General features: G+C 49.0%; 2 protein-coding genes across 2 annotated transcripts in view; both read left to right on the top strand.

Annotated features, from left to right (window-relative positions):
• Window positions 1-17,146, top strand: part of VPS16 (VPS16 core subunit of CORVET and HOPS complexes) — a 37,912-nt gene extending 20,766 nt beyond the window's left edge. Inside the window, 12 exon segments of the mRNA XM_048510179.1 lie at window positions 175-210; window positions 1,439-1,547; window positions 2,525-2,659; window positions 3,937-4,045; window positions 5,408-5,505; window positions 6,261-6,368; window positions 8,151-8,228; window positions 13,549-13,718; window positions 14,922-15,018; window positions 16,404-16,507; window positions 16,961-16,994; window positions 16,997-17,146. Of these exon segments, the coding sequence (XP_048366136.1) occupies window positions 175-210; window positions 1,439-1,547; window positions 2,525-2,659; window positions 3,937-4,045; window positions 5,408-5,505; window positions 6,261-6,368; window positions 8,151-8,228; window positions 13,549-13,718; window positions 14,922-15,018; window positions 16,404-16,507; window positions 16,961-16,994; window positions 16,997-17,014 (1,096 nt within the window). The 3' untranslated portion in view covers window positions 17,015-17,146.
• A 3,130-nt stretch (window positions 17,147-20,276) lies between these two features.
• The window catches only part of SMYD5 (SMYD family member 5), a 35,009-nt gene continuing 27,790 nt past the window's right edge, over window positions 20,277-27,495 (top strand). The window contains exons 1-3 of the mRNA XM_048508772.1: window positions 20,277-20,395; window positions 26,937-27,045; window positions 27,155-27,291. Coding sequence (XP_048364729.1) covers window positions 20,294-20,395; window positions 26,937-27,045; window positions 27,155-27,291 — 348 coding nt within the window. The 5' untranslated portion in view covers window positions 20,277-20,293. The remainder of the gene's footprint in view (window positions 20,396-26,936; window positions 27,046-27,154; window positions 27,292-27,495) is intronic.

Raw genomic sequence — 27,495 nt, 5'->3', positions numbered from 1 at the left:
CACCACCATGGGATTAGGTTAACCCCCCACTGGTCTGATCTGGCGGGGCTCTTCTTATGTTGTTACATCTGGGTGTAACTGATGTACATGCTGCTTACGTGGGACCAGCGGTGTTTGGCTTTGGAGAAAATAGTGGAGGCCCTTTGAAGAGTTTCTCCTTAACAGCTGCGATAGGTACAAACAGCTCACCATTGAAGTTCTAATAGACAGGTAAGCATTCCACTCAAATAAGCCAAATATCTTTTTGGTGGGGTGGGGTTGGGGGTAGATTTTGAACATTCAACCCGAATAGGCAGCCCAGGTTTTGACCAACACTGAATTGCAATCGAATGGAAAGAGTACAACTTATGAGGCGGGGGAGAACAAAATAGCGGAGGGATCTGAGTTCAAATTGTCCCCCCCCCCCAAAAAAAATAAAAATAAACAGAGCTCTGGGGAGAGAACTGTTTCCTGTTACTTATCTCTGCCCTCTGGCAGTTCAAGGCATACTTCCGCTGAATATGTGTCTCTGCTGTTGGCTGTCAAGACCTGGATCTGTGGACGAATATTAGACTCTGGATCTTTGAATCAGAAGCCTTTATTGACAGACATTGGATGGCATCGCTATAGAAAGCCGATTCTAACAAACTGTCTTTGGGTACAACCTTTTATCCCCACAGCTCTCCCCACTTCCTCCCTCCGTATCAAAGGCAGAGTAAAACAGGACATGAATGTTATAGCTGTTGCTTTCTCAAGGCCGGTGTGAAAAATAAAGTGTGGAGCCTAGCACTTGGGCACCTCTAGTTTGCTACACGCTTCAGATCAAGGGACAGTAAAGTGAAGATCCAGTAACATGACAGTCCCTTTTGATGTCCAGAAGGTACTTCCTGACATTGGCTCCCTGGGCTAACTGCCCCTGTGAGCTGAAGAGCTTTGCATCAGTAGCAACGACATCTGCTTTTTTTAAACCCCGAGAGGCATAAGAACAAACTAATTGCAGAGCGTTGTCCTCACTGATTATACATTGAAAATACATTGTAAATTGTACATTGAAAAACCTTGACCTGCCTAACAGCCGTGAAGTTTAACGAGGCCAGTTAATTATCTGGATTCTGGCTAGCTGTTATCATTGTATTTTGATTATATTGCCGTGCCGTTCTAACTTGTGTATATATATATATTACTCCAATGGGAGAACGTAAACAATTTTTCCAAAACATTTTGTTACTGTTTGTAAAATTATAGAATTATTTTGGTTACTCATGAGTAAATTGCTACTCCAGTGGGAGAACTAATTTTTGAAGTCATCATTGTAGCCTGTTGGGTACAAATTTTCTTCATTTTCACTTTAGTGTGTACCTTCCCCTTTTGCTTAGCATGGCTCCCTGGGCTAACTGCCCCTGCGAGCTGAAGAGCTTTGCATCAGTAGCAACAACATCTGCTTTTTTAAAACCCCTAGACTGGTGCTGCGGAGGCTTTATCCCATCGCGATCAAGATCTCCGAGTATTTGCGCCTTTCAGAGTTCCAGGGCATCAGCCGGATCCTGGCTCACTGGGCCTGTTACCAGGTAAGGATTGGGGCCCAATATTTGGTAGCAGCACGGATCTGGAATGTCCTGCATCGGTGCCAGAACTTCTTGCTGAAACCTTGTACACAAACACAATCTCTTCTGTTTGAGAACTGGCAGAGTGTAGTAGGGAGGGGACAACACTGCCAATTGGGGAGCTGCCGGTTCAAATATCATCTCTGCCATAAACTCTCTAGGCAAGGGGTCTCCAACGTGGCACCCATGCGCACCACTGCATCCGCCAACACCCTTCCTGGTGCCCCACAAGTGTTTTTGAGGGAGTGGGTGGGGCTTTGGCTCAGCAGTGCTTTTGATTGGCCATGGGAGATTTGATTGGCTGTACGTATTTATAGAAACGTTGCTGCCACCTCAGTGTAAAGATGTTCGCTGTGTGACTGAAAGTGAGCAGCGGCAGACATTTTGTGGCTGGCTCCACCTCCTGCAGCAGCCATTTTATGGCAGCCATTTTGTGGCTGGCTCCACCTCCTGCGGCAGCCATTTTATGGCAGCCATTTTGTGGCTGGCTCCACCTCCTGCGGCAGCCATTTTGTGGCAGCCATTTTGTGGCTGGCTCCACCTCCTGCGGCAGCCATTTTATGGCACCCGTTTTGTGACTGTGCCTGCCATGCCATCTCAAAATTCCCAAGGTGCTCTCAGGCTCAAAATGTTTGGGGACAACTGCTCTAAGCAGTCTGCTCTGACTGTCACCCCTCCTCCCACTTATGAGGCGCCACAGAAAATACATTAAATAGAATGAAGTGGAAGAACAATCTGAGCAGCTTTGGAGGGCTGGGGGTAAAGTTCCCATTTTTCACGCCGTCCCCGCCCGAGCTCCCAGCCAATTGATAAAAAACACAATCCACTGTACTCTGTTTAACATAAATATGTCAGCAGATTGTTTACTCCTCTGCCACAGAACAAAGCATGCTGTCCCTATTTTCTGCCGGCAACATGGTGCCATTTGAAATTTTTCGTAGGTTCAGCAAAAGAGCAAGTCTGATGACGAATTGGCCTCCGCCATCAATCAAAAGCTGGGCGACACTCCGGGTATCTCGTACTCAGAGATCGCTGGCCGGGCGTATGAGTGTGGCCGGACAGAGCTGGCTATTAAGGTACGGGCAGAGTGTGTGGGGTTGTGGGTTCTGGCACACTCTGGCACAAAGGCTGCTATGAGCCGGGAAGGGAAGGCAGCATAACCTTCAGCGGTATCTGAAGATTGTTCCCGACACACCTGTTTCTAGGCTGCGCTCCTTCAGACTGCAGTTTGGGGCTCCTTTACTGACCGCATCTCTGTCCAAAAGAACTCCCTGCAGATAGAAAGCTAGCAGCTCAGGGAAAAGGCTGGGCTAAGAGGACTTCTCTCTTGCATGAGTGATGCTTTCCACGAGATGCCACGAACATCAGAAGTGGTACAGCGTCAGTGAGTGTGAAGTTTCCTTGTAGTGGGATGCTGGTGAGGTCAAAAGCAGACTTTGTGCACTTGGGGTGTTGCGTTTAAACCTGTTCAAAAGCAGCGTGCAACAAGTCAGCTTGGCACAGAGAATACCCCTGATTAAACAAGGCACTGCGTGCAGAGTGGGTGTGAAAAGAAAGGTGGATAAGGAAGAGAGCCAGCGTGGTGTAGTGGTTAAGAGCAGGTGGATTCTAATCTGGAGAACCGGGGTTGATTCCCCACTCCTCCACTTGAGTGGCAGAGGCTTATCTGGTGAACCAGATGTGTTTCCACACTCCTGCATTCCTGCTGGGTGACCTTGGGCTAGTCACAGTTCTCTCAGACCTCTCTCTGCCTCACCTGCCTCACAAGGTGTCTGTTGTGGGGAGAGGAAGGGAAAGGAGCTTGTAGGCCACCTTGAGTCTTCTTGCAGGAGAGAAAGATGGAGTATAAATCCAAACTCCTCCTCCTCCTCCTCCTCCCCCTCCTTCTCCTCCTCCTTCTTCTTCTTCCTCTTCTTCTTCTTCTTCTTCTTCCTCTTCCTCTTCTTCTTCTTCTTCTTCTTCCTTATCTTCCCCTTCTTCTTCCCCTTCTTCTTCTTCCTCTTCTTCTTCTTCTTCTTCTTCTTCTTCTTCTTCTTCCTCTTCTTCTTCCTCTTCCTCTTCTTCTTCTTCTTCCTCTTCTTCTTCTTCTTCTTCTTCCTCTTCTTCTTCTTCTTCTTCTTCTTCTTCTTCTTCTTCTTCTTCTTCTTCTTCTTCTTCTTCTTCTTCTTCTTCTTCTTCTTCTTCTTCTTCTTCTTCTTCTTCTTCTTCTTCTTCTTCCTCTTCTTCTTCTTTTCTTTTCCTCCTCCAGTTTGCAGAATTCAGCCTTTTGGTGACCCATTTCTCCCTCCCCACCCCCTCACCCTTGGCTGTCTGGTCCCGCCCACTCAAAGAGTCCCCCTGTGGTTTCTCACAGCTGCTGGAGTATGAGCCCCGATCCGGGAAGCAGGTCCCGCTGCTGCTGAAGATGAAGAGGAGCACGCTGGCCCTGAGCAAAGCCATCGAGAGCGGAGACACTGACCTGGGTATGGGCGGACGCTCCTTGCTTTGGAAAATGCTGATCCGGGCGGATCTAAACAATAGCCTGGGGTGCGTCTGTGGCTGGCATCTTGATGCCATACAGCCCGGAAACCCCACAACACCCCAATCAGTGGTGGGATCCAAAATTTTTAGTAACAGGTTCCCATGGTGGTGCGATTCAAACTGTGGCATAGCACCAGTGAGGCTGGGCGGTGCACGATGGGGGCGTGGCCGGGCATTCCAGGGGCGTGGCTGTGGCCGGGAAACGAATGCGCACAGGCGCAGGCTGCCACGCACACCAGTGCACCTCCTGCTAGACTGCTTCAAGTTCTGTTCGCTACTGTTGAGAGGAGGGGCATAACTAAGCCAAAAATCACGTGGCAAAATCACCCATTAGTAACCCCCTCTCGGCACACACAAATAGTTAGTAACCTACTCTCGGGAACCTGTGAGAACCTGCTGGATCCCACCTCTGACCCCAATCTTGATGTCTTTGCAGATGGAGGTGTTGGGAACAAGGAAAACCCTTTTTTAAGAACCAGCTGAGAGTCTGTGTAATGTTAATGTTCTCTGACCACCCCTGTAGAGTGTCAGGACTGTGCCTGTCAGTTGATGGGTGGCCGGCATGGGAGAGGGGTGGTGATTTATTATTGCTTTGTACTCTGTAGACATCCAGTGCTCTCTCCCTCCTTCCGAAGACCTGATCTTATCTGAAGGGGAGTGTGAACTTTTCCTGGGCTTGTAGTACTTTGTAGTGAGAAATGTGAAGCCGTTTGGCTAAGTGGCGTAGGAGGTTCAGAGCTCGTGTATCTAATCTGGAGGAACCGGGTTTGATTCCCCGCTCTGCCGCCTGAGCTGTGGAGGCTTATCTGGGGAATTCAGATTAGCCTGGACACTCCCACACACGCCAGCTGGGTGACCTTGGGCTAGTCACAGCTCTTCTGAGCTCTCTCAGCCCCACCCACCTCACAGGGTGTTTGTTGTGAGGGGGGAAGGGCAAGGAGATTGTCAGCCCCTTTGAGTCTCCTGCAGGAGAGAAAGGGGGGATATAAATCTAAACTACTCCTCCTCTCCTTCTCCTCCTCCTCCTCCTCCTCCTCCTCCTCCTCCTCCTCCTCCTCCTCCTTCTTCTTCTTCATGTTGTCCTTTCGAATCGAAATAAAGACTTTAGAGCAAATCTACAGTTTTTGTTATTTTTGGACCTGAGAGCTGAGAGCCTGTGGGATTTTAATGTTCCCTGGCCACCCCTGTAGAGTCCCCTGCCATTGCTGGTTTATCTCATCTGCATTCCCATTACTTTCACGTGCCACATGAGCTCGTGGGCTACCTTTTTAGCATCCTAACCTCTCCCTTTCCTCCCGTGTCAGTTTACACAGTGGTCTTGCACCTGAAGAACGAACTAAACCGCGGCTCCTTCTTCATGACCTTGCAGAACCAGCCCGTGGCACTGAGCCTCTATCGCCAGGTAAGAATGGTGAGGTCACGTGAACTGTTCATACGCGCATGCCGTCCTATGCCCCGGATTCTGCTGCAGGTGCAACCAGAAGTCTAGGATCCAGCTGGACACTAAAGAAAGACCTGCTTGAAACAAGCAAAGCGTGTGTATGGGAGAGCGCTCATTTCAGTGCCAGTGTGGAGTAGCGCTGAGTATTTCACCTGGGAGTAGGGAGATTTGGGTTCAAGAAGGATATTGACAAGGTGGAACGGGTCCAGAGGAGGGCAACCAAAATGATTAAAGGTCTGGAGTCCATGTCCTACGAGGAGAGACTTAGGGAGCTCTATAATTCCCGAAGCCTAAAGAAAGCCCAAAATATTCTGAGGGACCCGTCTCATCCCACACACTCTCTTTTTGAACTGTTACCATCCGGCAGATGATACAGGTCTATCAAACCTAGGACAAAGAGGCTTAGAGACAGCTTCCACTCTAGAGCTGTGGCTGTGCTAAACTCCGCGGCTTCGTGTTGATGTGTTTGGGGCTGTGTAGGGATGGGTGGAGGAAGGGGAAAGGGAGGATGGGGTATGAGTCTGGAATTGTGTGCATCGAGGAATGCTGCTGTAAATTTCGTTGTGCGTGCACGCAATAAAATGCTTATGCTTACTCTGGAGAAGAGGAGGTTAAGGGGGGACATGATAGCTATGTTTAAATATTTGAAGGGATGTCATGTTGATCGGCTTATGACTCCGTTCGGTTCTCTTAACATGTGAGTTTCTGGTCCCCAGTTCTGCAAACACCAAGAGCTGGATACTCTCAAAGATCTCTACAATCAAGATGATGATCACCAAGAACTGGGAAACTTCTTCGTCCGCTCCAGCTACACCAACAATCAGGTGGGTGCAGAGGTTGGAGCGCTCACATGGAAATGTGGGGGGTCACATGTCCCCGGGCGCATGCCAGCTGGTCACATGGGGCACCCCCCACAACCCTCCCCTCAGCCTTGCCAGGCTGCTCCTTCGGCCGGAAGAGGCGTTGCCCCAGGTGCCATCCCCCCTCCCCCTGGTGCCTCTGGGTGGGTACTTTTGGGGCATGAGAGAGAGCCGGCAGAATTTGGCAAGGCCGCAGGAAGTTCTTGGGCTGTTCTAGCAGGTTCCAATACGCTGCAGGCATTCCCTAACTGCCTTGCCTGAGCTCACAGTTTAAGTATCAGGGTAGAACTGAGCAACCTGTACCTCTCCTGTTTGGAAACAAAATTAAAAGGACCCACCAAGTTTCCAGCCAACAGTGCAAAGAAAAAATGCTTGGAACTTTGAAACCCTGAGGAGTGGGATTTTTATCGCTTCCTGTAGCTAGTAGGATAAAATAACCTGCAAATCCGCTCTTGGGTATCGTTTGTCATAAAATTCCATACTGTCATTTTGCATCATTCACCGTGCAATTCAAAGGAGAGCTACTTCCGTCGAAGCCCATTCATTTAAAGAGGCAGAAACTTTACCTCTGCACAGGATTGCGCTCTCAGTGTGCCAGGTTCACACATGTGCTTTGAACATAAGAACATAAGAACAAGCCAGCTGGATCAGACCAGAATCCATCTAGTCCAGCTCTCTGCTATTCGCAGTGGCCCACCAGGTGCCTTTGGGAGCTCACAGGCAGGAGGTGAAAGCAATGGCCTTCTGTGGTTGTTGCTCCCGATCACCTGGTCTGCTAAAGCATTTGCAATCTCAGATCAAAGAGGATCCAGATTGGTAGCCATAGATCGACTTCTCCTCCATAAATCTGTCCAAGCCCCTTTTAAAGCTATCCAGGTTATTTATACAGATACGGTGTATGCAGCTTGCAATTTATACAGATACGGTGTACGCAGCTTGCATTATGTTAGTACAAGAGTTTGAGTAGTAGAAATTTAATTGGGGTCTTAAAATTTTTTTAGGCAGAGCGTGCAAAGAATTATAGATTGTAGAGCTGCTCAAGTAAACCGGGAAGTCTTTCCCCTTCCAAAGAAGGGCTGAGTTCTGTTGGAAATTTCTCCCATCTTGTTCTGATCTGAGCAGTTGTGAGCCACTTCTTGTTCTGGATTCCCCATCGTGACAAAAAATGACCAGAAGATACGGACACTACTCTGTGCCAATAGCTTTAGGTCCCAGTGAACCAAATACCGGTAGTCTTTGTAGCAACTTGTAATAATATTTTATCACAAGCAACAGTTCCAATAATTCTATTCTTTGTATGTGTTTTGCAGATCAACTAAGAGTTACAACATAACTCTCTAGCTTTAAAAGGGGCCAGGAGATTTATGGCGGAGAAGTCGATCTATGGCTACCAATCTTGATCCTCCTTGATCTGAGATTGCAAATGCCTTAACAGTCCAGGTGACTGGGAGCAACAGCCGCAGAAGGCCCTTGCTTTCACATCCTGCATGGGAGCTCCCAAAGGCACCTGGTGGGCCACTGCGAGTAGCAGAGAGCTGGACTAGATGGACTCTGCTCTGATCCAGCTGGCTTGTTCTTATGTTCTTATGATCTGTAAAACAAATACAATTAAAAGTACTGGAATTGTTTCTCATAATAAAATATTATTGCAAGTTGTTACAAAGGCTGTTTGGTTCGTTGGGACCTAAGCTGTTGGTGCAGAGTGTTGCTCTGGACTCAACCCGTGTTCTGTTCTTTCCTCCTCAGCGGATTGAGGGGCGTGTGGCAAGTCTGGTGAATGCCGTGGACGAATACAACAAAGCCAAGAATGAGTTTGCGGCCAAGGTGAGGCGCGTCTCGGGAACCAGGCCTTGTCTCCAAAAGAAGCTGCTGAAGAATTTCCACCAAATGTCCCACTTCCCAACTTGTGCTCTGAGAAACACGGGGACTTCCTTGAAAGGTGGTCCAGAGTTGTTCTCTGAGAAGATTGGAACAAAGGACAGGCCCCCTTCCATGAAAGGAGGTGCCCTTTCCCCTCTTTCCACCCTCCCTTTTCCCACCTTTCTCCTGCAATGTCATTGGGCTGCTGGGGTCAGTACGCAAGGTTGCAATAACGGCTATGGTTTGCCTTCATGCATTTCACAGTGTGAGTGGCACCCAATAGAACGCAAGGGACTGGCAAGACTCCTCTTTGCTTGTACAGTTAGTTAGTCATCCATCCATCCATCCATCCATCCATCCATCCATCCATCCATCCATCCATCCATCCATCCATCCATCCATCCATCCATCCATCCATCCATCCATCCATCCATCTATCCAGCTATCTATCTATCCAGCTATCCTCCATCCTCTATCCCTCCATCCCTCCCTCCCTGCCTCCCTGCCTCCCTCCCTCCCTCCATCTATCCATCCAGCTATCTATCCAGCTATCTATCTATCCAGCTATCTATCTATCCAGCTATCTATCTATCCAGCTATCCTCCCTCCCTCCCTCCCTCCCTCCCTCCCTCCCTCCCTCCCTCCCTCCCTCCCTCCATCCCTCCATCCATCCATCCTCCATCCATCCATCCATCCATCCATCCATCCATCCATCCATCCATCCATCCATCCATCCATCCATCCATCCATCCATCGATCCATCGATCTATCTATCTATCTATCTATCTATCTATCTATCTATCTATCTATCTATCTATCTATCTATCTATCTATCTATCTATCTATCTATCTATCTATCTATCTATCTATCTATCCAGCTATCCTCCATCCTCCCTCCCTCCCTCCCTCCCTCCCTCCCTCCCTCCCTCCATCCATCCATCCATCCATCCATCCATCCATCCATCCATCCATCCATCCATCCATCCATCCATCCATCCATCCATCCATCCCTCCATCCATCCATCCATCCATCCATCCATCCATCCATCCATCCATCCATCCATCCATCCATCCATCCATCCATCCATCCATCCATCCATCCATCCATCCATCCATCCATCCATCCATCCATCCATCCATCCATCCATCCATCCATCCATCCATCTATCCATCCATCTATCTATCCAGCTATCCTCCATCCTCCCTCCCTCCCTCCCTCCCTCCCTCCATCCATCCATCTATCTATCCATCCATCCATCCATCCATCCATCCATCCATCCATCCTCCCTCCATCCCTCCCTCCCTCCCTCCCTCCCTCCCTCCCTCCATCCATCCATCCATCCATCCATCCATCCATCCATCCATCCATCCATCCATCCATCCATCCATCCATTAGATTTTTATACCGCCCTATCCCCAGGGGGCTCCGGGTGGTGTACAACATATAAACATAATACAGTCATAAAATAGTTAAAGCCTTTAAAAGCAGCAGTAGAAACAATAAAAGACTAAATATAATAAGTATAATAAGTATAAGTGGCGTCCGACAATCCCATTTTCAAAATCCTCTCCCAAGGGGGAGGGACGGCAGTCCCATTAGGTCACAAAAGGCCCAGGTGTAAGGGGCCGAGAAAAAAAAGAAAAAAATCCCTTCCATATCACAGGGGCTAGGGGTGTGACACTCCTCATGATCTGGAAAACAGCATAAACTTTTTTTTCCGCCTCCCCTGGTTCCCAAGATTAGAGTCCACTGCTCTTCACCAGTACACCCAGCTATCTCCACTACATTTATTTAATACTATTGATTTTGATTTCATTAAATTTCTATATGATCCTCCCTTTTTAGGATTGGGGCAGTTTCCAACAGAATATATACATAATATAAATCCAATAATATGTGGAGTGATAAATTAATTGCTCTCCCAGTTAGTTTACGATAGACTGCTGAAAACAAAAGACAGAATCAGGTATGTCAGAAATGCAGTCTTTACTACCGTGTTTCCCCGAAAATAAGACAGTGTCTTATATTAATTTTGCTCCCAAAGATGGGCTATGTCTTATTTTCAGGGGATGTCTTATTTTTCCTACTTCCACAGCTGCATGCCTCTCTGGTGTCTGCCTGGACGGGCATGCTTCCAAACAAAAACTTTGCTACATCTTACTTTCAGGGGATGCTTTATATTTAGCACTTCAGCAAAACCTCTACTATGTCTTATTCTCAGGGGATGTCTTATTTTCAGGGAAACAGGATATGCATTGCATCAAACCCTTTCGTAGACCAAAAATAATTTTAAAAATTAATACATCACATTCCAGAACTTGCCCCTACCTGATTTTAATATTCTTTCATTATTCATTTTGAAGTAACAACCTTTCTCAAGAGACAGCATAATCTTCACAGTGCTATTAACCACGTAACGGGTCTCTTCATCCCACAGAAGCACAAAGTTGCAAAGACATCTGTGTGATTTCTGAAGCTGACAGTTATTGCATTCCTAGATCAACATCTAGGGATGCAATAACACATCCCTGTCTCAAAGGTAGTACAGAGTTACATAGAAGCTTATTCGGTACAAAATATCTAATTAATTACAAAGTAATTATGCTTGGGCTGCGATTATACTAAGATACATTTAATGTGAGTGCTCTGCATTTTATTAGGTAATTATTCCACTATTAATTAAAATATAGAAGCATTCTTAGTGTTTACAAAATGTATCATAGCCAGCTCGTTCTCTTTAATCTTTTGATCTCTCTTTTTTCCTTAATACATGTGTATCCCTTCATAGCTCATTTTTCTAGATGATACAGACATGAGACATATTCATGTTTAATGATTTATGATAGGTCAGAGCAGTGGTGGGATCCAAAAATTTTAATAACAGGTTCCGATGGTGGTGGGATTCAAACAGTGGCGCCGCCACATACACGCACCTCCAGTCCCTATTGGGCAGGGAGGTTGCTTTAGTAACCCCTTCTCGGCACTCAGAAAAAATTAGTAACCACTTCTAGAGAAGTGGTGAGAACTGGTTGGATCCCACCTCTGGGTGAGAGCTAAAACTATGAATTTGAAGAGATAAAATATCAATTTCTCTAAAATCCTTCTCTTGCATACCTTTTACCAAGCTTTTAACCTTTGACTCTGTACCAGACTGCTCCACATACCTTTCTAGCTGATTTCATCTTTTCTCTGCTGGAACCATCTTTTATTGAAAAGGAACCATCTTTTATTGAAAAGGAACCATCTTTTATTGAACATTTTATATAGGTTCTAAATAATTCCTTAACATCAAATAGTACAAATAAATATAATTTAAAAATATAATAAATATAATAACCTCACCTTGTGAGATGGGTGGGGCTGAAAGAGTTCTGAGAGAACTGTGACTGCCCCAAGGTCACCCAGCAGGCTTCATGTGGAGGAGCAGGGAAACAAATCCAGTTCCCAGGTTAGAGCGGGGAATCAAACCAGTCCGCTGCAGAACATCTACACCACTCAGGATTCTTATCTCGTTACGGATGCTGATTTTCTGTGACTAAGTCAGGGGTCCCCAAACTTTTCGAGCTCGCAGGCACCTTTGGAATTCTAATGCAGCATGTTGGTCACAGCCACAAAATGGCTGCCATGGGAGGTGGAGCTAGCCACAAAATGGCTGTTGTAGGAGGCGGAGCTATCCACAAAATGATCGCTGCAGCTGATATTCAGTCATGATAATAATATGGGGTTCAGTGCAGTAATAAATGACCAAATGAAGAATATACTGTAAAGGGCTTGCAGCAATAAAGTTTTGCAATAATCTTCAGAAGAATTCTCTAGTGTTATTTTTATATGTCTCAGTCAAACATGAGAATGGTGAGTTCAAATGCAAACATTAGAATGCAAACGCCACGAACAAGAACAATGCATAAATCAATATATGCTCACTAACTGGAATCTGGATGAAAACTGGTCCCATTTTCACTTCACAAGGTACATGGGAACATAATGCATAAGAAAATCGTACGGTTTGGACCATATATGCAGAACCTTATGTGTCCCTTTTTTCTCATTGTACGATTCTCACCATTCTTTTGTAGGACTGAGACATCTACAAATAACATCAGGGAATTCTTCTGAAGGTGGTTGTCAAAATGTATTGCAATTAGACCGCCATTGCTGCGAACCCTTTAGAGTTGGTAGCTTGTCTTCAGTCTTGTAGGGGTGGTAGGCAGAGGAATGATTTTTTTAAAATCCACCAGAGGTGTACTGGGGGGAAATGGCGTCCGGGGCAACACCTGCTCCAGGTGCCCCGCCTTGGCACCTCAGCCGGCAGCAGTGTGGACATGGTGGTGGTGGGGGGAGCATTTGAGAACATTCAGTATAAGATATTCATGGTGGGGGGGGGAGCATTTGAGAACATTCAGTATAAGATATTGTTAATCACAGGTCTCATGTTTGTTCAAATATTACCCAAGATATTTTAATTAATTTGCCCCTGATTGACATTTTGATATTCCTGCTCACATTTCTTGTTTGATTGTTTTGCTAGGTTTTAACAGCTGACTTAGACCCTGGAAACTTCTTGCACAGGGTTTCTCCTGCTGTGTAGTTTCAAACGTAAAGTGCAGCAGGCTGTGGGCATTGTGGGTATTTTCTAGCAGAAATCTTGTTCTCTCTTGCCCACTTGTAGTTGTCTTTACTGAACTGGGGACCTTCTTGGGGTTAAAAGCTGCCTGGTTTCTGTCGGAGGCCCTTTCCGCACGGGCCATTTACAGCAGCCCAGGGACGGCAAACACGCAGTCCCTGGGAAGCTGTTCGCACTGTTCGCACCCCCACGGGACTGACTGGCCTGCTCCCGGGGACACGTGACACCACATGTCCTCGTGGCCAGTATGCTCCTGAAATCCACCCAGGCAAACCAGTCTCCACTGGCCAATCAGGAGCCTTGCTGGGGGGAAAGCCCTCACTTGATGGGCTCCAGTGTTGATGGGTGACATGGCTCCCCTAAGCCCCACGCTGAGGACCCTCCTGCTGGATATCCCCCCAAGTCCCTTCACTTGATTAAAGCCTTTGGCTTAAACTGCGTGAGATGGACTAAGCTGCCCGATTCTTCCTTCAGCGTAAAGGAAAGGGCTCCTTCAGTCTTCCCCGCTACTCCAGTAGCTTTCCAGCCACCAAGGCACCTTTTCATTGTAAGATTCAAAATGGCCGTCGCTCAAGCACCAGGGAGGGGGGCGACCCTGCACCGAAGCGTCCCGTCAGAAGGTGCCCCTCAACCTCTGTTTGTCACTTCCCACCCAACAGGCCACGGAAGACCAGGTGAAGTTGCTGCGCATCCAACACCGCATGCAGAAGGAAGAGGACAAGCCGTACCTGGACTACTCCCTCCACGACACCGTCTACAACCTCATCCTCGACAAGAATCACAAGCGGGCCGAGCAACTGTACCGGGACTTCAAGATCCCCGACAAACGGTCCGAGAGGTTGCGTGGGCTGAGGGGCGTGGGGTATTCTGCGTCCCGTGGATAGGATGGGAGCAGGGTGATTTAGAAAGGGCGTGGAACCCCTTTGTGATGGCAGATCCCCCCCAAGTACCATGTTCGGTAATGCACAAAATAAGGCCGCACGTAACAACGAATGATAATTCTTATATTTGTTCAGGATAAAATTCTCATGTGGAAGTACACAAATTTCTCAACCACTTCACCTCAACTAATCTTACTAGAAGAGTTTGGTATATAGCAGCAGTGGCGTAGTGGTTAAGAGCAGGTGCACTCTGATCTGGAGGAACCGGGTTTGATTCCCTGCTCCTTCACTTGAGCTGTGGAGGCTTATCTGGGGAATTCAGATTAGCCTGTGCACTTCATAGGCCACGCCAGTTGGGTGACTCTTGGGCTAGTCACAGTTCTTGAGCCAGTCTCAGCCCTCCATCTCACAGGGTGCTTGTTGTGAGGGGGGAAGGGCAAGGAGATTGTAAGCCCGTTTGAGTCTCCTGCAGGAGAGAAAGGGGGGATGTAAATCCAAACTCTTCTTCTTCTTATATCCCCTCTTCCTCTCCTCTAAGGAGGCTCAAAGGGGCTGACAATCTCCTCTCTTCCCCAGCAAACACCCTGTGAGGTGGGTGGGGCTGATAGAGCTCCAAAGAACGGTGACTAGCCCAAGGTCACCCAGCTGGCATGTGTTGGAGTGTACCAACTAATCTGGTTCCCTAGATAAGCCTCCACAGCTCAGTGGCAGAGCGGGGAATCAAACCCAATTCTCCAGATTAGAGTGCACCTGCTCTTAACCACTACGCCACTGCTGCTCTCACTGCTGCCACTGCATCTTTATCTGAGACAGGGATGCATAACTCTGACTGTAGTTTTCCAGCCTTTCAGGCAGGAACACTGTTTTTCGGGACACTTTTTGCAATGAGCGAAATACTTTCTTGGGTGCACATGGAGCTGCCTGCTGAGCTAGCGAAGAAACACTCGTCTGGCAGTCTCAGACAGATCTCCTCTGGCCAATCAGAAGCCTCTTTCTAAAAACCCTTGGCAAACACTAAGAAAGGTGTTGGCCTGTGCCTTGGTGCCCACGGGCGCCACTTTTGGGGGGCCCTGCACGTGGCAGACTCCAGTGCATTAGTTTGTGGTTGCTGGCGTGGTCCCACAGTGAGCGCTCCCTTTGTGCTCCGACAGGTTCTGGTGGCTGAAGATCAGCGCCCTGGCCGAGCGGGAGGACTGGGACGAACTGGAGAAGTTCTCCAAGAGTAAGAAGTCGCCCATCGGATATCTGGTAAGGAAGAGGGGCCGAGCAGTGGTGGGATCCAAAAATTTTAATAACAGGTTCCAATGGTGGTGGGATTCAAACAGAGGCGCTGTCACACACACGCACCTCCAGTCCCTATTGGGCAGGGCGGTTGCTTTAGTGACCCCTTCTCGGCACTCAGAAAAGATTAGTAACCACTTCTAGGCCCCTTCCGCACCCGCAAAATAATGCATTTTCAAACCACTTTCACAACTGTTTGCAATGTGGATTTTGCCATCTCCGCATAGCAGCTTCTCAAGAGCACTGAAAGCAGTTTGAAAGTGCATTATTCTGCATGTGTGGAATGAGCCCTAGAGAAGTGGTGAGAACTGGTTAGATCCCACCTCTGGGGCCGAGCAAATCCAGCCCTCACCAAACAGCTGATGTGCGAGAGTCTCAGATTCACGTCTCTCTCCGTCACTTTTTAAAATTGCAACCAAACAGCTGTTGGGGAGCGGTGATTCGAATTGGGGCCCTGATCCTGAGCCAAGGAGCGTCAAACTCTTCCTCTCTCTGTGGCTCCCCTAACAGGGACTTCTGCTTGTTTGTTATGAATTTATTAACGCCGTTCACCTCGGCTAGTGGGATGCAGCAGTTAGAGCAGTGGTGGCGAACCTATGGCACGGGTGCCAGAGGTGGCACTCAGAGCCCTCTCTGTGGGCACGCGCAAACAGAGCTCACCCCCCCCCCCCCCACACACATCTAGGCTGGCCCGGGCTGCTGGGCTCAATTATTAGCATTAAACCTAAGATCTAGTTTTGGGGAAGCAGTGTAGGTAACCCTGTTAAATGCTGTTAAACCCCGCTGATTTTCATGCAAAGTCCTAAAGTGCAATCCTTTACCTGGGAGTAAGCTCAGTTGCTGGCAATGGGCTTGCTTCTGAGTAAACCACTACCTCCAGGGCCTGGGATTCACTGTTCCCTGGAAGAGATTGCACGGTTTGCTTCAAATCAAAGCCACCGACTACCACCAAGCTTACTCCCTAGTAACACGCCTTGGAGCCAACCATTTTTTCTAAACTAAAATCTCAATATTCAGGTTAAATTGCTGTGTTGGCACTTTGCGATAAATAAGTGGGTTTTGGTTTGCAATTTGGGCACTCGGTCTCGAAAAGGTTCACCATCACTGGGTTAGAGTGTAGGACGGGGGTGGGGGAGGATCAGGTTCGATTCCTCCTCGATTGCCCTGGAAGCTCCCTGCATGATCTTGGCCCGGCCACAAACACCCTCAGCCTGGTTGTCCTCCCAGGGTTGTTGTCAGAGAAAGGAGGGTGGGGGGGGAGAGAACACACAGAATGGGGAGAAAAGCGGGATTCAAGTAAATAAATGCCTGCACAAAAATGCTCTGCATTCATTTGGGCTCGTTTCTGGCAGCCCTTTGTCGAGATCTGCATGAAGCAGCACAACCGCCACGAGGCCAAGAAGTACACCCTCCGCGTCGCCCCGGAGCAGAGGGTGAAAGCCTTGATCTTGGTGGGGTACGTTCGCCCTTCCCCCATTCTCTGCCTGTGGGTCCAAGTCAAGCAGGGAAGGACTGAAAGGAGCGGGGGGGCCGGGGGTCCAGCTCTGTCGCCTTGTGGGTGGTCTCTTCATCTAAGTACTAGCCAGGCCCTTAGCTTCTGAGATCTGATGAGATTGGGCTAGCCTGGGCCGTCCTGCTCAAGGCGCTGGAAGAGGAGATCCTGTCTTAGAAAGGGCATTCCTTCCTGTAGGCAAGGAAGTGGGGAGGGCAGGGGCGTAGCGCCCAGGGAGCAGGGGGCGTCTTGCACCGGGCACACACTGTTCCGGGGGCAGGGCGGAGGTGTTCCAGGGACGTGGCGCGGGCGCAGTTCCCCCTCGCTACGGCTCTGGGGCAGGGTTTAGGGAGAGAGGGACTTTGCTGCTCTTCAATGCTTTTCCTTTTTCTCCTTGTGCCGTCCTCCTGTCGGCAGGGACCTGGGCCAGGCTGCCGACGCCGCCATCCGAATCAACAAAAGAACGAATGAACTCGGAACTCACCCTGTCCAGGGTGCGCATCGCCCACCGACTCCTCCGTCGCCAACAAAATCAACTCTGCCAAGGCTCAGATGCTTAAGAAATAGCTCGTCACTCGCTCGGCCACGTTTCCCAGGCCTGCTGCCCCCCTCGTGGTCAATTGGGGTGGGGGGGCTTCCACGTGGGACTTTGCGCATGTGGTTTGGAAGCCCAGAGATGACCTATTCTTATCAGAGGCTTCGCTCTGCTATAGATCTGGGCCTTTGCTTTCCCTTTTGGGGGACCAATTGTTGTAGGGGTGCCGAAAATGGACAGCTGTTCTTTTCTGAGTTTGGGTCCTTCAGATACCACCACACATACAAACACACATGCACGGTGGATTTCATGTTTGTGCATTTGTGTCTGTAAAAGGGCACAGTTTCATATGTGCAGACAGCTCTCATAAGCCTCCTCTCTTCTTCCACTGTTTGCCGGTGTCCCCCAACTCACAAGATCCCACAGAAGACCGAGGCCACGCCCAGTTCATTCTCCACCTTGAGCTTCTCTTCCAGATCAGACGAACGGCAGCTACCAGGGGCCCCCTTACTCCTCCTTTATTTCCCCAGCGAGCAGCTGTTCACAAACCGTCTGGCCCTCTTGCGGCTCATTTCCTCTTTAGCCTCCCTAAATCTAAAAGCTTCATTGCCGAAGCCGTTACTGAAGTGGTGAAATAACCACATCACACTGCCAAGGAGGAAGAGGATGCCATGCCACATGGGGGGGGGAGAGCTTAGAAAGGAGATGGGTGGGGAAGGACTGGGCGGGCAGGATCCTTATTCAGCTAACTGGAAAGGCCTTGGATGTAAGTGGGATGGGGCTGAAACATGGTTTGGGCCTAGTTGGAAAGAACCTATGGCACTCCAGGTGTTCATGGACTACATCTGGAGTGCCATAGGTTCGCCACCACTGGCCTAGGCTGTATCTGAAGATTTGGGTTCTGGGTTTGTTTTTTAAATTGTATTTATACCAGTGAACTTGGAAATAAAGACCGCTTCTTCATCCACTACGGGCAAATCGAAACGTGTTTTTTTGCTTGAGTTAACTCTTTTCTCGACTTGGCATTGCCTTCAAACAAGCAGCTGGCAAATACATACATAAAAATTAGATGGTTTTCTGATATGCTTTTATAAAGCTGTGCGGAGATGTAGCAGTATGGCTCATCAGCTAAGGGAAGTCTGTGGAACAGCCTGGCACCAGGGTTAGAAAGGTTAAAAGCCTGCTAGTTGGGAATGCAAGGGAGAAGGAAGACTAGTGCCCTATCACTCCCAATGTATGGATTTAGTATCTATATATTATATCCAGTGGTGGGATCCAAAAATTTTAGTAACAGGTTCCGATGGTGGTGGGATTCAAACTGTGGCGTAGCGTCAATGGGACTGGGCGGGGCACAACGGGGGTGTGGCTGGGAATTCCAGGGCGGGCATTCCTAAGGCGTGGGCTGTGGGTAAGGATGAGCCACAGTCGTCACTTAGCGCAGGGAAATGAACTACGGTATGCAGGCGGCGAGCTTGCCACGCACACACCGGTGCACCTCCTGCTAGACTGCTTCAAGTTTTGCGCACTACTGCTGAGAGGAGGGGCCTAACTAAGGCAAAAATCACGTGGCAAAATCACCCCTCTCGGCACACACAAATAATTAGTAACCTACTCTCTGGAACCTGTGAGAACCTGCTGGATCCCACCTCTGATTATATCCCATTTGACTTGTGTATTTCTTATGTCTATCTGAATAAGCAAACCTAATCTAAGATAAATGAGCTAGAAGAAGGTCATGGTTAGAGGGGAATAGCAGGTTATACTGCAGTTTATAATGCTTTTATATTTGAATGCTTTTATATTTTAGCTGATAATGGAACTTAAAGAATATGTTAATCACCCACATTCAATGTATATATCCTAAGTATAACCACAATACAAGCATAAGAATATGATAGGCATTGAATGTTTTGTGTTTAATAGGTTTTTGTGTGAACCTTTAATATGGTTAAAAGAAAATGTCTTTCTCTCAGTTTACAGCCTGACACAAGGGATGTGGCTCTCTGCAGAAACCCTAATCAGTAAGAAGGTGCTATTAGGAGCTGCCTAGTAGAAACCCCTTTTAGATAGAGGATGAGAGAATAGGGCTTTAGTGGAACCAAAGACGTGGCAGGTGCGACAGGAATAAATAACTTCTTATCTAATAAAATGGACATACCAAGAAGACACTCATTGAAGGGTTGACAACTGAAGAGAGCCAAGTAAATGAAGACTGATAGATACAAATCGCTATAGCTAATTACAGGAAATGACCATGTATGTAACTGAAGGAGATATCACATGGTGATATTAGGCGGTTCAGGATTGATCCCATGCCTAGCTCCAGAGGGATTACTATATTCTCTTCCCATCAGCCCCTGCCAGCATGGCCAATTGGCCATTCTGGCAGGGGCTGATGGGAATTGTAGTCCATAACATCTGGAGTGCCAAAGGTTCGCCACCACGAGTATATGACATGATGGGGTCTGCAACCTGCGGCTCTCCAGATGTTCCCAGACTACAATTCCCATGGGAATTGGGAATTGTAGTCTGTGAACATCTGGAGAGCCACAGGTTGCAGATCTGTCCCTCTCATCTCCCAGCCAATGGGGAAATGAGGGCGGAACTGGGTGGTCCTGAAAAGGGAAGATAAGTTGATGTAGAACAAAGGAAAGTGTGTGCCTGCCAGTGGGTGGACACCTGGACTTGCAAGACCATAATAAACCAATAAAAGCTTTGTTACCTGCTTCACCAAATTGGTCCAGTGTTTTTGGGATTTTCAGACCCGTTTCTAACAATGTGTATGAATGGTGGACTCTAATCTGGAGGACCGAATTTGATCCCCCCCCACCTTATCTGATGAACTGGATTTCCAGACTCTTATCTGATGAACTGGATTTCCTTCCCTGCTCCTCCGCATGAAGCCTGCTGGGTGACCTTGGGCCAGTCCCAGTTCTCTCAGAACTCTGAGCCCCACCTGCCTCACCAGGTGTCTATAGAGGCCCCTTATAGTAGAGAAAGGCGGGGTGCAAATCCAAACTCTTCTTCTTTATCAACAAGGGATCCAGGTCCCCCCCCCCCCCGGGAGATTGGCAACTTCCGTTTAAAGGGCCTCAGCTGCGCCAAGAGAAGACCGTCTCCAGAGTAGAGGGGCGGAGTCAAGGACCGAGGGGCGGAGTCAGGGGGCGGGGCCTGGCCTGGCCTCCCTCCTCTGGGCGGGGCGAGCGTGGGCCAAGATGGCGGCGCCCGTGTGCAGCCACGACGCCTTCGCCGGGGGCCCCGAGGCGGGGGGCCAAGCGCGGCGCGCCCTGGAGGTCCGCTTCGTCAGCAGCGCCAAGGTCAGCCGGAGGCGCGCCTGGGGGGGTGGGGGGCCTGCGGGGACCCCCCCTCCGGCCTCCACCGGCGGCGCCCTGGAGAGGCTGCAGCCGCTGCAGCGAGCCTTGCCGCTCCGCCGGCTGCAGCCTCTCCTGGAACAAAGCCACGCGGGCTCTCTGCTGCTCCTTGCAAAGAAGGGGTCTGTAGGAATGCGGGGTTGCCAACCTCCAGGCGGTGCCTGGGGAGCTCCCCAAATGACGGCTGGTCTCTGGGCATCCCGGGGGGAGGGGGGGGGGAGGAAAGCAAAACTGGATTGAGATTTAACATCCAGCCCCTTCCCTTCCAGGCTCAGGGAATATCCCCTTCCTTCCTGGAATTCTGCCTTGCCCAGGTGCTCTTGCGGACACCCCCCCCACCAGAGCTGGCACCCCTAACAAATAGAACCAGGGGGCATTCATTGAAAATGCTGGGGGGAAGAATTAGGACTAATAAAAGGAAACACTTCTCTTTGGAAGATGCTGCCACAGGAGGGGGTGATGGCCACTCACCTGGATAGCTTTAAAAGGGGCTTGGACAGATTGATGGAGGAGAAGTCGATCTATGGCTCCCAATCTTGATCCTCCTTGATCTCAGATTGCAAATGCCTTAGCAGACCAGGTGCTCGGGAGCAGCAGCAGCAGAAGGCCATTGCTTTCACCTCCTGCGTGTGAGCTCCCAAAGGCACCTGGTGGGCCACTGCGAGTAGCAGAGAGCTGGACTAGATGGACTCTGGTCTGATCCAGCTGGCTCGTTCTTATGTTCTTAAGGCCATTGCTTTCACCTCCTGCATGTGAGCTCCCAAAGGCACCTGGTGGGCTACCAAGCAAGTAGTAGCAGAGAGATGGACCTCAGGGATGGACTCCTGGTCTGATCACAGTCAGCTGGCTCTGTTCTTATGTTCCCAAAAGGCCATTTGCTTTCACCTCCTGCATGTGAGCTCCCAAAGGCACCTGGTGGGCCACTGCGAGTAGCAGAGAGATGGACTAGGGATCTGGACTCTTCTGGTCTGAATCCAGCTGGCTTTGTTCTTATGTTCTCTAAGGCCATTGCTTTCACCTCCTCTGCATGTGAGCTCCTGCCAAAGGCACCTGGTGGGCTACTGCAGTAGCAGAGAGATGGACCTGATGGACTCTGGTTTTACCCGTCTGATCCAGCTGGCTTGTTCTTATGTTCTTAAAGCTGGCCGCTTTCACTGCTTTCACCTCCTGCATGTGAGGCTCTCAAAAAGGCAATCTGGTGGAGCCACTCTTAGCGGTAGCAGAGATTTAATTAGATGGACTCTGGTCTGATCCAGCTTGGCTCGTTTCTTATGTTCTTAAGGGGCCATTGCTTTCACCTCCTGCATGTGAGCTCCCAAAGGGCACCTGGTGGAGCCACACTGCGAGTAGCAGAGAGATGGACTAGATGGACTCTGGTCTGATCCAGCTGGCTCGCTCTCTTATGTTTTATTAAGGCCATTGCTTTCACCTCCTGTATGTGAGGCATTCCCAAAGGCACCTGGTGGGCCACCATGCGAAAGTAGCAAGCAGAGAGATGGACTAGATGGACTCTTGGTCCCCTGATCCAAGCTGGCTCGCCTGCTCTATAAGTTCCTCCTAAGGCCATTGCTTTCACCTCCTGCATGTGAGCTCCCAAAGGCACCTGGTGGGCCACTGCGAGTAGCAGAGAGATGGACTAGATGGACTCTGGTCTGAGAATCCCCAGCTGGCTTGTTCTTATGTTCTTAAGGCCATTGCTTTCACCTCCTGCATGTGAGCTCCCCAAAGGCACCTGGTGGGCCACTGCGTAGTAGCAGAGAGCTGGAGCTAATCAGATGGACTCTGGTCCTGATCCAGCTGGCTCGCTCTTCCATGTTCTCCCAAGTTGCCATTGCTTTCACCTCCTGCATGTGAGTTCCCTGCAAAGGCACCTTGGTGGGCCATACTGCGATGCAGTAGCAGAAGAGATGGACTCAGGATGGACTCTGGGTCTGAAATCCAGCTGGCTTTGTTCTTATGTTCTTAAGGCCCTTTGCTTTCACCCTCCTGCACGCGAGAGTCTCCCAAAGGCACCTGGTGGGCCACTGCAGTAGCAGAAGCAGAGAGATGGGACTAGATGGACTCTTGGTCTGATCCAGCAGCTGGCTTGTTCTTATGTTCTTAAGGCCATTGCATTTCACCCTCCCTGCATGTGTGAGCTCCCCCCAAAGGCACCTGAGTGGGCCACTGCAGTAGCAGTGAGAGATGGACTAGATGGACTCTGAAGAGATACTGATCCCAGCTGGCCTCGCTCTTCTTATGTTCTTAAGGCCATTGCTTTCTACCTCCTGCATGTGTGCTCCCAAAGGCACCCAGTGGGCCACTCAAGTAGTAGCAAGAGAGATGGACTAGATGGACTCTGGTCTGATCCAGCTGGCTTGTTCTTATGTTCTTAAAGGCCATTGCTTTCACCTCCTGCATGTGAGCTCCCCAAAGGCAATCTGAGTGAGCCACTCACGAGCAGTAGCAGAGAGATGGACTAGATGGACTCTGGTCTGATCCAGCTGGCTTGTTCTTATGTTCTTAAGGCCATTGCTTTCACCTCCTGCATGTGAGCTCCCAAAAGGCACCTGGTGGGCCACTGCAGTAGCAGAGAGATGGACTAAGATGGACTCTGGTCTGATCCAGCTGGCTTGTTCTTATGTTCTTAAGGCCATTGCTTTCACCTCCTGCATGTGAGCTCCCAAAGGCACCTGGTGGGCCACTGCGAGTAGCAGAGAGATGGACTAGATGGACTCTGGTCTGATCCAGCTGGCTTGTTCTTATGTTCCATAAGGCCATTGCTTTCACCTCCTGCATGTGAGCTCCCAAAGGCACCTGGCGGAGCCACCATGCAGTAGCAGAGAGATGGACTAAGATGGACTCTGGTCTTGATCCAGCTGGCTTGTTTCATATGTTCTTAAGGTTCTTGCTTTCACCCTCCTGCACGGAGCTCCTGGGGTGCAAAGGCACCCTGGTGGGCCACTGCGAGTAGCAGAGATGGACTAGATGGACTCTGGTCTGATCCAGCTGGCTCGCTTCTTATGTTCTTAAGGCCATTGCTTTCACCTCCTGCATGTGAGCTCCCAAAGGCACCTGGTGGGCCACTGCGAGTAGCAGAGAGATGGACTAGATGGACTCTGGTCTGATCCAGCTGGCTTGTTCTTATGTTCTTAAATGTGCCAGGGAGATTTTCTTGGTGTGGATCTCAGCAGCCCCACTTCCTCTGGAAGCAGGGGGGGACCGAAGGGCTGTTCTGAAGTTGCCAAGGCAGATGGATGGGCGCAGCTGGAAAGAACCATCTTTGGATGCCTGGCTGTTTAGTTGCTATTAGGTGCCTCTGGAGTCGGTCTTTTTGGGTTGAAAGAGGCAGGAAAGGCAAAAAGATCTTCTGGCTGTTGTGGTTTTCTGCATTGTGTGCTCGTCTTCGCACACGTCGATGACCGGCATCTTCAGAGGCATACTACAATGAGATGTGTTTCTCTCCATGGCACAGGGACGCTCTAAACGAGTCCATATTGACATTATTTATTTATTTATTTAATTTGATATACCGCCCAATCCCCGGAGGGCTCTGGGCGGTGTACAACATAAAATCACATAAAAACATCATAAGCAACCATAATAATAAAAACAGCAGTTATAATATTTCAAGATGGCGTCCCACCTGAACCCAATCCCTTTAGCAGGAGCGGGTAATGGTCCCAATGGTATGAGGGACCCATAGATCTTAATAATGGATCCCATTAATATTGGGATTCCAACCTGGGGGGTGGGGGGGGCACTCAGCGGCTGGTTTCTCCAAAAGCCCGGTGGAACAACTCGGTTTTACAGGCCCCAAGGAAATCCCTGCTGTCCCACTCGGGCAGGGCCTGGACAGTTGGAGGGAGAGTGTCTCCACTGAGGCAGGGGAGCCAGAGCCGCAGCGTCCTGGGTCTGAGTGGGAGCTGCCAGCTTATCATTGAGGGGCCAGGGATCTCCAGTAAATTGTCCTCTGCCGAGCGCAGAGGCCGAGCTGGGACATATGGGGTAATGCGGTCCTGAAGGTACGAGGGTCCCAGGCCGCGTAAGGCCTTAAAGATGGTTTATCTTTCTGCGTTTCAGGCTTCAAGCTAATCAGTCACCAGCTTAAGATCCAATTTTGAGGCCGTCTTGGCCCAAAGACATTAAGCTGCCTTTGCACAGATTACAGATTTTCATCCAGGACAGCTTTTGGGGGTCCCTCATCAACGCAGGTTGGGTCTTCATCTGGCAACCCTAAAACCTGACACATAGAAATAGAAAGCAGATGAACCTGGACTCATTTAGAGCATCTGTTTAGAATTTCATTTAGATTGTTAGATATGGTTTGCATCAAGGACAAGGTGGTATTGTTTAAGAATATAGTTTGGATTAAAATTGAGACTGTAAGGCAGGGCCTGTGTCTGGAATAAATTTTATTGATTATTGATGCGGCGGCCAAGAAAGCCAATGCGATTTTGGGCTGTGTCAATAGGAGTATAGTGTTTAGATCAAGGGATGTATTTGTACCTCTCTATTCGGCATTGGTTAGACCTCACCTGGAATATTGTGGACAGTTCTGGGTACTGCAATTCAACAAGGATATTGACAAGCTGGAATGGGTCCAGAAGAGGGTGACCAAAATGGTCAAAGGTCTGGAGTCCATGCCCTGTGAAGAGAGGCTTGGGAAGCTGGGGAGGTTTAGTCTGGAGAAGCAAAGGTTAAGGGGGCACATAAGGGGGCCTTGTTTAGATATTTGAAGGGATGTCATGTTGGTGAGGGAGCAAGCTTGTTTTCTGCTTCTCCAAAGACTAGGACCAGGAGTCATGGGTTCAAGGTGAAGGAAAAGAGATTCCACCTAAACATCAGGAAAAACTTCCTGACAGTCAGGGCTGTTCAACAGAGGAATGCACTGCCTTGGAGTGCATTGGAATCTCCTTCTTTGGAGGTTTTTAAAGAGAGGCTGGATGGCCACCTGTCAGGAGTGCTTTGATTGTGTGTCCCTGCATGGCCGGGGGTTAGACTTGATGATCCTTGGGGTCTCTACCAACTCTATGATTCTATGAACCCGAGGGGAAGGTCAGTGAACACTTATGTGAGCTGTTCAGCGGCAAATAAATGAACAACAACCCTGCTGGGTTGGACCCAGGAATTCCTCCCATTAAAGAAGAATAATTTGGATTCCACATAAACATCAGGAAAAACTTCCTGACCATTAGGGCCGTTGGACAGTAGAATTCACTGCCTAGGGATGTGTGTGTGTGTTGAGTCTCCTTTTTTAGCAAAGGCTGGATGGCCACCTGTCAGGAGTGGTTTGATTGTGTGTTCCTGCAGGGTTGGACTTGATGGCCCCTGGGGGTCTCTTCCAATTTTATGATTTAATTCAGGAATTATTCTATACTTTTGAACTGCTGGCCATTGGGGGCCAAGTGGTGGTTTCCAGGTCTCTTCTTGTTTGTTCGTACTTGTCGTCCCACCTGGAGGTTGTAAGGACTGCTACCCAATCATGGCCCATCAAGTCATGATCCCTGGCTTCAAAAGGCCCTGGGTTCATTTTCAGCTTTTAAAAAAAATATCGGGCAGTGTAGGGTGTGGAAGACCTCGCCCTGAACCTCGATTAGATCCAGCGTGGTGTAATGATTAAGAGCAAGTGGACTCTAATCTGGAGAACCAGGTTCAATTCCCCGCTCCTCCACTTGAACAGTGGACTCTTGTCTGGTGAACTGGATTTGTTTCCCCGCTCCTACACGTGAAGCCTGCTGTGTGGGACAGTTATGGTCCTCTCCATCAGGATTCTCAGCACCACCTTCCTCATGAGGTGTCTGTAGTGGGGAGAGGAAGGGAACAGAGTTCAACAACAACAACCTTTATTTGGCATTTAAAAAATAGGTTCTAGAGCATTGCCAGACATTTTTGAAATACAAATCAAGAGTACATTCAAAGCGCAGACAGGAAGACTGTATATAGCAGTATACATCACTTAGAAAGTTCTGTCACTTGTATAAGAAATTTTGCTACTTTTTCCAAGAGCATGACATCTGTGTTGTTTAACAGAAGCTCCACAACAGAGCAGTCAGAGTCACTTTCAGATTTGTCTAAGGCCAGCCTGGGAGAGAAATTCCTAATTCCCACATATCTCGGACAGTCAAGAATAATGTGAGCAAGAGTCTCCACTTGATTTTTACAGTGTGGACAAACCCGATCCTGGAGAGGGATGGATAAGTAGCGTCCCTTTGTAATGGCTGATGGGAAGGTATTGGATCTGGCCCTTGTGATAATCCATCTCTGTTGGGGTTCAGTTAACAATTCAAGATATTTGGCTATGTGCCCCTGTTCCGGTATTATTCTGACAGAGAGGGGTGAGCATGATTTATTTGCTTGCCCCAACAAGATATGATATTCCTGAGGGAACAGAGTTTATAAGCCACCTTGAGTCTCCTTTTCTGAAAGGCGTATTAATGCAAACTCTTCTTCTTCTTGGCAAGTTGCTACCTTGGGCTGATTCTATTGATTTCTCTTTGTTTTAAAGGGGAAAGGACTGTTTGCCACCAGGAACATCCGCAAAGGGGAGACAATTTTTGTCGAAAAGCCGGTGGTGTCTGCCCAATTCCTTTGGAACGCCCTGTATAAGTATAAAGGTAAGGATCGCTGTGCAATTTTTGCTTGGGATAATGGTCCCTGGGTGCCATTCATGGGTGCCTGGGTGTTTTCTTTGCCTGCGCTGCCCTTTCACCTCTGTTCTTGCAGCCTGCGACCACTGCTTGCGAGCGCTGGAGACGGCGGAAGAGAATGCCCAGCGGTTGCTGGGGAGATTCCTGGCCCTGCCTCACCCTGAGCAGTGCAGCATCCGGAAAGATCTGCATCAGCTCTGCCCCAGTTGCCAGGTAACCTGGGTTTCATTTATTATATCAGTAGATGCCCAAGTTTCTTGAAGTAGGATCAAATCAAATTTTCTCAAATAGGAAATAAAACCAGGATTGATACTCCTCCTGCTCCAACCAGCAACATTCCAGGAGAGGAATGCAATACTTAAGAACATAAGAACTAGCCTGCTGGATCAGACCAGAGTCCATGTAGTCCAGCTCTGC

This window comes from Sphaerodactylus townsendi, linkage group LG10 (genome assembly GCF_021028975.2).
Source record: "Sphaerodactylus townsendi isolate TG3544 linkage group LG10, MPM_Stown_v2.3, whole genome shotgun sequence".
NCBI lineage: Eukaryota > Metazoa > Chordata > Lepidosauria > Squamata > Sphaerodactylidae > Sphaerodactylus > Sphaerodactylus townsendi.
Note: the sequence above shows the minus strand (reverse complement) of the source record. Positions and strands in the feature narration are given on the sequence as shown.